The 11,962-nt window shown below is 36.1% G+C and overlaps 1 protein-coding gene across 1 annotated transcript; it reads left to right on the top strand.

The window, feature by feature from the left end:
- The first annotated feature begins 5,023 nt into the window (after positions 1–5,023).
- Positions 5,024–7,144, top strand: LOC145780101 (late secretory pathway protein AVL9 homolog). Its single transcript, XM_082591816.1, has 2 exons — positions 5,024–5,806; positions 5,924–7,144. The coding sequence occupies exons 1-2, from the start codon at positions 5,024–5,026 to the stop codon at positions 7,142–7,144; spliced, it is 2,004 nt and encodes a 667-aa protein (XP_082447942.1).
- Positions 7,145–11,962: the final 4,818 nt, after the last annotated feature.

Raw genomic sequence — 11,962 nt, 5'->3', positions numbered from 1 at the left:
AAAATTTAAAACAACAACACCCAAAAACTTTTTTCAAGCCATCTCTTTGCTGCATGCATTTTTTTTTCAAATAAAGCTAGACAAACCACTTCTCTGCCTAGCATGCAGAAAACATATTGGAGAAGTTATACTTTCTCATGTGTGGGAAGCCCTGTAAGTCGAAACGTCAAGATCTCCAGGCATTGAACTATTCGAAAGATTCCGGAACAAAGGATTCAATGCAACCCCACATGCTGCAGCTGTACTGCACACCAAAAATCCTCAAAAGAGTTGGGAGAATTTGTAACAACTCAAAGCAGAAAAGTGTAAGCACATAAAGTTTGAGAGAGATATGCAAAATTATCAGAGGGGTGATTACAAAGAACTTTTAGACCTGATGACGGTGTAGATTGGAATCAACAGTGGACAGTACAACTTCATGAAATGTGGTACAGTCCATCGAGCAAGGTGGATGGGAAAGCAGCTCTATTGCTATAAGATAGTTATGCTGTAAGACTTTCTACCGCAAGGAATCATTTTCAAGTCACAAATACAAAAATTAGAGTGATTTGTTGACCTTTGTGCTTTTGTATTAATTTAATGGATGGTGGTTCAACTGTCCAATTGCTGCATCAGCACCCTGAGAAGATTTGCAACTGGTAAGTAATATCAAAAGCTATGATGCAGTAGACAAAACTATCAGTATTGCTGCTTTAAAAACTTTAGGTAGGCACACATGGTATGTAACTGGGGAGCTGATCCCATTAGCTCTATGGGACAAACATTCGAACAAGTCACTATTGATGAAAAGGAAGCTTTGGCTAGAACTCTGCTGCATTTAAATGCAAGTTTCCATGGCCAGGTTACAAACAGGTTTGGTAATGGATACGGTAAGCCAGAGCTGCCAGACATTGTTAATGATAACTCATTGTCATTGTGCTCCTATGCAAATGCCAGCAGCAAAATATTTTTTGAACTTTTGCACATTTCAACAACTTTTCATGTCAAACACCCGAAAGAGTGGGAAATAGATGATGGCAATGCTTCTGCAAATGGTATCATAAGTGCACTCAGAGTCTGTAATGACACAGCAGAGAGGGTAAAACTGGTATCCGACTTTCTTCATGTAGCAAAACAAGAAAAAAATCCGCAAAACTATATTCAAGCAGTGGAGGAGGATTGAAGAAAGATACCAAATCTTAGAAAACGTCGTTTATCAACACAAAACTGCCTTTGCGGACATTGTGTTAACTAAGACTCACATTGCCTATTTGGATTTATTGATATAGTACAGGTATGCATGCAGTTTCTTTACAATTGAATAAATTTTGTTGTGCATAAGCCATGAAATTGTATTCTTCAGAAGCACAGCTCAAGAAATGCAACAATATCGCCTTTTCACAGGAAAATAGTTCAAAATTAGAACTACCGCCCTCTAGTGGTAATATTTTGCAAAAATATTGCTAAAATCAAATTCCTTACCCATGAAAATGGGGGGGTGCATGCAAGTTCCATAACAATATGATGAGTAGTTTTCAAGATATTTTAATTTTCTTTTCACCACTAGGGGCAGTAATGTGCAAAAAATGAGTGACAAAACTTGAATATTTTAGGATATACTTATCCCATTTCTCCAATTTTTTTTTAAAACAATTCAGAACATCATAGGGCATCCTTTAAATATACCCCAATATTGCAAAACTTATACACTGCCCTCTAGTGGCAAAATACATGAAAAATTTCAAAAAGTGGGCCTCAAAATGGCCTCAGCGGTGGAGGTAAACGTCGATGAAAATTTATGAAACTTCATATTTGTGGTCTACTGATCTAAACACAGTACCACAAAAAAGGTAAGCATGGTGAAACCAAGATTTAAATTTCATGGGGCGCCTGCAACACCCTAGCCTACAGCCCTACAGTATGCGAAACTACCAGGAATAACCTATTGTAGCGGACGTCGTATAGTCCAGACCAGCGTTTCTCAAAGTGGGCGAAAAAAGTCTAAGGGGGCAAATTTATCAAACCACCAATAACAGTCCAACGCGCTAACAACAGTCCAACGTGCAAACCATTTAGCCTACTGCAAATAGATGATTCCACCTTGACCGACAATGTATTGCTGCTGCTGCTTGGATATGTGCGTTTTGTTCATAATATGAGAACAAGAAGAAATGATTTTTGCCCTCAGTCTTCCTACAGATATTCGGGCATCAAGCATCTTTAATGCAGTGAAAAACTTCTACGAAGAGAAGAGGATTCCACTGAAGAATATTCTACAATGCACAACTGATAGTGCTCCGGCAATGGTTGGAAAGCATCGAGGGTTCATTGCGCTGATGAAAAGAGCAATTCCTGGACTTAATGCAATACATTGTGTAATTCACCGTCAGCGTTTGGTTGCCCGTAAGCTCAGTCCTGAACTGCATGAATCACTGAATATTGTGATAAAATGCGTCAACAAAATAGGAAAAGCGCAGGTCAAAATGTCTTAACTCAGTTTCCCAATTTGAGCGAGAATGTTATTACAGAAGAACAACCACTGCACAAAAACTGCTCACATTTAGACATGCTTCATAAAGACATGAAACTTCGCTTTACAGATCTCGTGGACCCCCATGTTCCAAACTGGGTGGTACAACTATTTTCTACCGAACCTACAGACATACTGCAGAAGTGGAACTTCAAGAGCAGTTCATTGATATGCAAACAGATGATGAGTCAAGAGTGAAATTCAGAAATGATCGATACGATTTGTTTTGGTGCCAGGTTGCTGGCAAATATGAGCTTCTCGGAAAGAAGCTAGAATGTGGATTTTGTCGTTTCCTACTTCATATATGGTTGAAAAAGGGTTTTCGGCTGTGGCATTGATGCTTTCAAAGCAAAGAAATCGCTTGGTAGTTCATAAACGGGATGATCTTCGACTGTATCTTACAAAGATGTCGCCAAACATTTCAAAACTTTGTAAAAGTCGCCAAGCTCATCCATCCCATTGAACATTATCATGTATTCATGTTACTGTCAATTTCGTTGATTAAATTCCCAAAACTAAATTTGTCTATCACTCTATTATCAATGTTTATTTTACTTGACAGAATTAGGAGGGCGAAATTTTATTTCAATAACGAAAAGGGGGTGATGGACTAAAAAAGTTTGAGAAACACTGGTCCAGACTATCTACTCACAGTCATACCTAGCTGTGCCTACAGCAATATTCCGAGCGCGGTAGTGCGGTGGGAATGACCAGAACGATATCTAGCCTTCTTGATTTCATGTATGTATTTATTGTAGAAGCAAATTTTCAAACCATCACACTAACTTAAAGGGTTGCAACTCAAAATAAACTCAAATCAATTTATATCTCATAAATTAAACCATCACCGCAATTGAACTGAAATCATGCTTTGATTACGAATAGAACATGGTGGACTGATTGAACAATGTCACCACTCAACGACTGAAAAAGAATAGTACTGATTACCGGTACTGATAAAAAAATCATAGCCTACTAACAAAATTTCAACTAATTAATTAATCTCTCTCAATCTTTTCTGGGAATGAAGTGTTCAAGGGATGTAATAGGTCGTGCACGGACATTTTGCCGAAAGACATTTTGCCGATGGACAAATTGCCGAAAGGGCTAAGGTTGTGAACGATAGACTAAAACACACTGTGGAGAATATCGATACATATAACACAAAAAGGAGTTTCGGCAAAATGTCCATTCAGCAAAATGTCTTTCGGCAAAATGTCCTTTTGGCAAAATGTTTTTTGGCAAAAAGTCTGGGTACCGTAATAGGTGGCATCCACTAATAAGCTTTATCTTGATATTAGATACGATAATGAATGGAAATTGAAATAAGGGCAGTACACCAAGGATTTGGACTAATGATATTGATATCACATACTAATTTTTAACTAATCTAATCAATTATTGGTCTCACGAAAATTTAAACATGAAAAATAAAAACAATTTAATTAAGTTTGCTTTGGTCTACTGCTAACAAGCTAGGTTGCCCAAAAAAAAGTACCTAATTTAAGTTGTTACTATTTCATAGTTTTGCTAAAATCATAATTTTGCAGGTGTGGTGTGTATTGCTTTAGACCAGTGTTTCTCAATCTTTTTTTGGCCCAACGCCCCCTTCATGAACTGAAAAATTTTACCGCCCCCCAACAATAACGATTAATTACAAAAAGCAAATATAAAACAGTAAATACTATTAATGCTACAAAAAGTGTTCAATGCCAAGCAGAGCGAATTACATCCAATATAGGCTTTTACCAGTCTCTGAAACTCTTACAGCCTGTTTTACCCTAAAAGGTGGATCATCAAAAGGTCCTTATTCAAACAGAATTATATTTCTGTTAGAATATAGCCTAAGGACCTTCTGATGATCCACTGTTTAGGGTGAAACAGACTGTAAGGGTTTTGGAAGCTAGTAGCTAAATTTGATGAAAAGCAAATATATATTTGCGAGCGTGAAAAATGAAAACATTATAGGCCCAGTGGTAGTCAGTGTGAATCTTGGGCTTGGTGAGAAAGTGCCAGTTTCTTCACATCCGGTGTAAAGCCAGTGAGAAACTTTCGAAGATCACCTCTTATATGGATATCTCAAGTGGGTTTCGCTGTTTGGTATGTAGCAGAACAACACAGCATCCCTTTTCCATCAGGTAGCCTATGCGGTAGGAAATGCCACCACGAAGATACGAGCCCTTTAACGAAATCGTTACGCTGGGCGGTAGATAGGGTTAAAGAATGCCTCCTAAATAATCAAAATGCCCCCCTTAAGCCGAGGTAATCATACCGCCCCCCTAAAAAATCAAAACGCCCCCGTTGAGAACCGCTGCTTTAGACGATGTTGCTGAAAATCAATTGCAAAAGTCTTTTTCATATCTGATTTTCATAGACAAAGATTCAGCAAATAAATTATTTATCACATTGTTTTTATTTGCCTTGTAGGTATTAGCAAACTGTCAAAAGCATATATATAATACCAGTTTTTGTAATGACTATATATATGTTATGCCAAGCCAAACCGGATTATCAATGGAAGAATCAGATTTTACACAAAAAGCTGTAATTCACATTATCGTTATTGGTTTTCATCATAAAAAAGGTTGTCAAGTAGAATATTCATATCCTCCTTTGATAGATGGGGAAGATCATGACAGCTCCAATGTTCCTGAAGAATGGAAATGTCTTCCATTTTTAGCATTACCTGATGGAGCCCATAATTATGATGATGACACAATTTATTTTCATCTTCCACCACGTGCTCATTATTCTGCAAAAACCACTGTGTATGGCGTCTCTTGCTATCGTCAAATTTCCACACATTTATTAAAGCGCAAAGATGATGATGTCACAAGAGAAACTGTTCAAAAAAGTGTTGTTGTTTTAAGTCAAATGCCTATTTTTGGAATACTCCATGCTAAACTTCAAATGATTACTCAAGCTTATTTTGAAGAGAAGGATTTTGCTAAAAATGATATTTTAAAAGAATTGTTTGACCATGTTAATATGTCTATAAGTGGAAGTAGCATGGAAGATTCAAGGAGGTTCCTTGGACTTTCTGCAAGATCACTGGTTTTAAAATTTCAGCACAAAGTCCTGATGCTTTTCAAATTGATTTTGCTTGAACGCAGAGTGGTGTTTTATACTTCTCCTGTGAAGAAACTGGTTGGTGGTATTATGGCACTGTTGTCTTTGTATCCTGATATGATTGAAAGAGGCTTAGCACAGTGCACTACGACCTTACATCAACATGCTGAGTCTGTTTCCAGTGAGTTAGAAATCAATTCAGAAATTCCTTTAGCTTCTGGCCAGACCGTGATGGAAGATGTTATCAATGATACTGACATAAACAATGAAACATTTGTAAATATATCTATGCCAAAGAACTTTGAAACTGAAAGCAATGAAGTAGGCCTCGCTGAAATTGACCAGTCTGAGCAGAATTCTTCAGATTTAAATGCTTCGATTGAGCAACAGAATAATAGCATGGAAGAACTCAAGCTTGATGTTAGTAACAATGATGGGGTCGTTCTGAGTACATTGTCTGAAGATGTGGATATTCTTGACCAGTCTTCTCGTCATACTTCATCTAGTATTTGGGATGTTACTTCTGTAACTGCATTAAACATAGCAGCTTCGGTATCATCAAAAATTGAAAACTTTTCATCTGCATTAACCACCACTTTGTATAATGATGAAAATTTTGAAATTTCTCATCGCTCTGAATCTATAAGTGAGATAGAGGATGATGATGAAGATCACAAACTAACAACCAGTTTTGGAAATTCAAGACTTGAAATTAAAACTGATTCTCCTGCAAAACATGACACAAATAGCCATTTTTCTCCATCTATCAACACCCCTTGTTTTGCAGAAAATCATATGGGTGATCTTCTAAAATCAGATAACTATGTTTCCCATCTGAAAACTAACAGATATGGGTTTCCTCTCTCTGTGTTTACAAGAGGACATTTTTGCTTGCCATATGTTTCATTACAGCAATTTAATGACTTAAAAGAGAATTTGGAAAGAGGCTACATAGTAGGAGCAACAAATATTTTGTTTACTACTCAATCACACATTGCAGATGTTGTAGTTGACATTGAAAATGCAAACTTAGAAGTTCGTGATAACAACCTCAAACGTTTGCTTCATCTTACAGCTGCTGATCTTCGGTTTGCAGACAATTTACTTAACAATGTTTCAGACAGTCAGGTAGATGACGTTTTTTTAGATGCCACTGGCTGGGAGGGTGGTGATGAATGGATTCAGACACAATTTATGGATTATCTTATTTCAATGCTGTCGGTGTCAACGGCCGTAAACGGAAACCCAAAAGATGCTCAAGATTTTAATGAGTTTTTTCTTGCTGCTTGGAAACAAACTCAAAATTATAAAGTCTGGCTATCTGGTGATCATCCAGCTATGAACAATGTTTCACAACCACATCCATTCCAAGCCCAATACTCTGTGAGTGATGTAAGATTACGCATTCATCACAATTTACAAAGCACTGATCGGGGACGAAAAATTGAAGGTGCTATGTCTAGTGCCAACCAAGCAGTGACCAACACAGGAAAATATATGAGCACTGCATTTGGCTCTGCTAAATCATCAGTTTCTTCATGGTGGTCAAAAAAATTGAAAAAATAAATAGCAGTATATATAGAAAATGAATTGTTGAACTTAACTTAACCTGTGATCTAATTGCTGTCAGATTTATTTCAGAATAGTACAGTCTTGTGATAAAATCGTTTTTCTTACAGGCTGCATTCCTCAGTTTAGTTGTGTAATGTGTATACTGTATACTTCATTATCTTCAGTTTGTATGTGTTTCTTTTGAATAGTAGGTTATGTTATTTATGTTTGACATTTACATGTGATAAATTGTTTGCTAAAAGTTTTTCTCAATTCCTGATTTGTAACAAAAATAGATCAATAAACCTGTGTTTCTTTCGCAATATGTGCAGGTTGTTAAAAACTCAGTTTTTTGAATAATACTTACCCCACACGGGTTTTTATGGGCGGAAAAGGGCTTTTTGGTAAAAAAATCCAGGTTTTATGGGCAAACTGGGCTTTATCATGTAAAAATAACCAAAACTATTTTTTTTTGTGAAATTTGTTTATTGGTTTAAAAATCAGATGACTATTATAATATGCATTCATGTGAAAAATCATGCTCCTAGTCATTAAGTTGCTAAAATGCTAACAATGAGTTTTTGAATGGCTAATGAGTCTAATCCTGATTTTAAAACTCTGGTTACATTTGCTACATTTAATATCCTTTGGGAGAGCTGGTTGTGGGTGTAATTGACATTTTTTGTTTCTATTCTTTTAACCTTTTAGATGGACTCTTCTCAAACAGGGCAACACCATCATGAGTGGAAGATCTCCAAAGCAGCCTATTCTCTGTTGTTTCCTCCCAGTTTGTGTAATTGATACTGCACTTGTTAAGATTACTCTTCAGTGAGTCCTTATACCGCTTTTTTGTCCACCTATTGAACGCTTACCTTTAGCCAAATCTGAGTAAAGCATTTGCTTGTGAAGATGTTTGCTGTAACTGGTCTGGCATTCGCACTACATGCCCGGCTTGCCCGCACCATCTGAGTTGGTTTTGAATATTGCGGGACTCAATGCTTGTTGTTTCAGCATCTTCTAGCATGCTCAAGTTTGTTCTTTTTCCTTCTCAGCTGATATTCAGAATTTTGTGCAGGCAGCATTATTAATATTGAAATCTTTCAAAAATTGTAATATGGTTTCGGTAGGTGGTCCAGGTTTCGGAAGCATACAGTAGTGTCGTGATAACTACTGCATGGTAGACAGCGAGCTTTGTATCTTTTGTATGTTATGATTATTATCAAATATTTGTAAGCAAAGTGCTAGCACAAAAGCATAGCTAGCACACTTTAAACAGAGTTGTATTTCATCCTGAATGTCAACGCTATCTGAAATTTCACTTCATAGATAGCAAAAGTGTTTTACATTCTTTAGTGGTATACCATCGAGAAGCATCTATGGCAGAACATTGTTATGATCTTTGAGAAGTGATTGAAAGAGTACTTTAGTCATGTTAATATTGATGCTAAGTCCAAGCCTCTTGTATACTAAAAGGAAAACGTTCAAAATCTGCTTTAGGTGATTTTCACTTAGGACTGCTACACTGTTACCATCGGCATATTGAAATTCTATGATACTACATGTTGTAGTCCTTCCTTTACTTTAAAAGTGAGCAAGGTTAAAAAGCTTTCTATCCATGCAGCAAGACATATCTATGCCAAATGGGAGGTCATGGTGGACGATTTCCAAGATAAATGCAATAAAAATTTTAAAAAAAGTTGGTGCTATTACGGCATTACGCAACCCTGTTTCACTCCAGAGTTAACCAAGAAAGATGCAAGATACGAAGAAATTTGTCCTAATATCTCTATGTAGAAAGAACATCCTGCAGGAGCTCTCTTGAGATGCAGTCAAAAACTTTATAGAGTTCTATAAACGCCATGTACAGTGAATTCCTTGATTATTATTTGTGTCATATGCAATTATGCATTCATGTGAAAAATCATGCTCCTAATCAGTGAGTTGCTAAGCCTGCTAAATGTGACACGAATTTGATTAGTTTTTTTTTTCTGAATTTGTAGCAATAGTTGCAACAAAACTTGTGCTAGAAAAGATTACAATCCCGATGAACATCCAAACTTAGCAGATTTTTTTGGTTAGTTGTTTGAAAGTTTTAAGAAAAGCTTTGTTCTGTCACAGCGGATGTTGCCATAAGTTTTTTTCTTGAACAGCTTTAAAGTTTTCTCGAATTGGAACAGAATTTCTCATCTAGCTACACTAGTTTTGTAGATCTAGCCACATTCTTTTAAAAAAAACTCGAGTTTTTTTCATAAAAGAAACCAGCCCACCCAGGCAGCTGCCCTCTACAACCCTGATTATGTAATATGTACCGTAACATTTTCATGTTCTGTCCAAAGATTAGCCATTCATTGCCATGAAGTGGAATGGAATGCTATATCCAGATGACTTAGCAAAGCAATTCACATCTACTGTTATCATTGTTAACCTACATTATGAGCTACGGTTGTTTAATGTGTTGCTGATCATGCATTATTCTCATTATTTCGTCTTTTTTCATTCCACAGTTGAATCCACTACAGTAAATGCATAGCTAGCTGATATCAAAGTGGGTTTATTTAGTATTTACTCTATCTTGTCAAGCATGCTGACATGTTTATGTTATGAAGCTTTGTGAAATATTATTGAAAGGGGCTGTCCTTAAAAGACGTTTTCATAAAATTACAAAAAATGACACTCCCACCCCCTATCTTTGCAAAATCTCTGCACTGTGTCATAGAAATATCTGCAATTTGCAAACCCTCCCCCCTTTGACTGTGGACGTCTTTTATGGACAGCCCCAAACAGTAAATTGTATGAATTGCATTTGCATTTTTTGAATGACCTTTCAAATGCACGACTGTTTGGCACAAATTATATTTCATCCATTGAGAAATGAGAATATCATGCCTGCAGATCTTTTTTTAATAAAAATTCCCATTCTCATCACACTTTTTTTCACTAGACGCTGGTCTTGATGCAAAAGTTGTTCACTATATATATAATTATATATTTGAACCAAGGCAATACAAGAGCTACAAACAGCTAACCTACGGAAGTAGGATGTTACAATACGATTATAATTTTTTTTAATTGAAATTCCTTTTTAAGGTATTTTACTTTTGCAGTTCTAGCAGACAGTAATGCTAAAATATTGTAATTTGAACATAGATCTTTTGTACCATCAAAAAGTTTTAACAAGCTATAATGTGATTTAAATGAGTAAAGTAAACTTAAGCTACAATGGAATGATTGGTTGGTTTTGAATCTTTATTCTCGGACTGACAAAGCCTTGATAGGTTATTCCTGATAGTTTTGCATACTTGTAGACTTAGAGGCTTTTGACACAGGGCCAGTAACCGAGATTGACAGAGTGAAATTTCCAATTGTTGAAGTCTTGTTGTCAGAGAATCATTCCATCCATTACTGAATGGAGAGCAGTCCTTTGAATGCGTTATTCAAGTGCACACCCCGAGGGGCCGAGAGTCGAACCAGCGCAGCTTGATTTTGAAGCTTCTTCGTACATGAAATCACACGCTATCTAACTGAGCTATCGGGGTGGACTACTGAGGTATTGTGGCAAAGTGTGTTGGCGCAATGGAATAACGTGCATTGAAAGTGCTGATGATTGCTTTGAAACTGTTGTAAAAGTAGTGGATAATACTATTTGAAACAAATAATATACACAAAAAAGATATTTCATTTAACACAAGCTTATAAGTAAACAAAATCAGTTAACATTGTGGAACCAGAACAGAGATTGAAACACATCAGCGTCTATTTCATTACTAACACGAGCTTCCCCAGATTTGTTTCTGTTACGACAATCCAAACAATTTCATTCAATTACAATGCATTAGAATTGTACTGTAGCATCATCTAACTTCCAGTAGTTAGCTTTTTTGTTTGTTCTTAGCTTGTCTTTTTTGTTTCAAAGATATAATGGACAACTTTCATAGCAAGTGTTACCGTAACTGTTCAGTGAAAAAAAAATTGTGATAGGAATTCATCACTGGCAAACAAGAATATCTGCACAATGCAAGATTTGTTCAGAGGATGAAATAGAATTTATGCCAAATAGTCTTGCAATAAAGATGTCACTATGACAGGTCATCCATGGTCAATTGTCTTACACCAGGTTAGCCGTGCCAGAATGTCCTTTCTGGGATGATTTGGAAAATAAACATCTTTGAGTTGAGGCATTTTCTCACAACTGTTTTTCTATTAACCTGGATACGAGATAGAAAGGTTTATTTTCTATTAAATGCAAAATGAAACTTGAGTTTATGACTACGTTATGATTGTTGGCAAGAAAATCAAAGCAAACGTTGTTTAACCCTCTACCGTTCACTTTTTTGTTTTGTGTATAAAACAATAACTAGGTGTGTTTTCTTCAATTACATCAAGCAGTGCATTGTTACAAATTTTTTTCTACTTTATCCCATTTTTGAAACGTTACAAATTGGTAATGCTGGTCCCCTAAGCTACATAAAATCTTCGTATTTGACATAAAAAGTCATTTTGTGTGACAAAGTAAATCAAAAACATGTTTGTTTGAATTTTAATAAGCCCAAAAGCAGTTTAAATCACGATCTACAATATAAAGAATGAAATGAGAATAGGGCATCTGTTTATGCCTTATTCAATGCTATTCATAATAATACTAATACACACAACACAGATAAACAAAGCTTGAAAGCAAATCAAAACATCAGCTCAATGTAATTATTGTGGAAGTTATGTTTTTCTCCATATCTCTTTTGCTACTCCTTTGTTGTCATCCAGTGATCCCACAAATATAATTACGCTGCATTGACCTCTGGCCGGTTATCTATGGAGAAAATATGTGGAAAACTA

Source organism: Aplidium turbinatum, chromosome 11 (assembly GCF_918807975.1).
Source record: "Aplidium turbinatum chromosome 11, kaAplTurb1.1, whole genome shotgun sequence".
Taxonomy (NCBI): domain Eukaryota; kingdom Metazoa; phylum Chordata; class Ascidiacea; order Aplousobranchia; family Polyclinidae; genus Aplidium; species Aplidium turbinatum.
Note: the sequence above shows the minus strand (reverse complement) of the source record. Positions and strands in the feature narration are given on the sequence as shown.

What these genes read in the sequence shown, in the direction of transcription:
- LOC145780101 (XM_082591816.1), top strand. Translation starts at nt 5,024, where the DNA reads ATGGAAGAATCAGATTTTACACAAAAAGCTGTAATTCACATTATCGTT. An exon ending in CTTTAGCTTCTGGCCAGACC is followed by an intron (nt 5,807 to 5,923) that starts GTGATGGAAGAT and finishes GAAATTGACCAG; the next exon opens with TCTGAGCAGAATTCTTCAGA.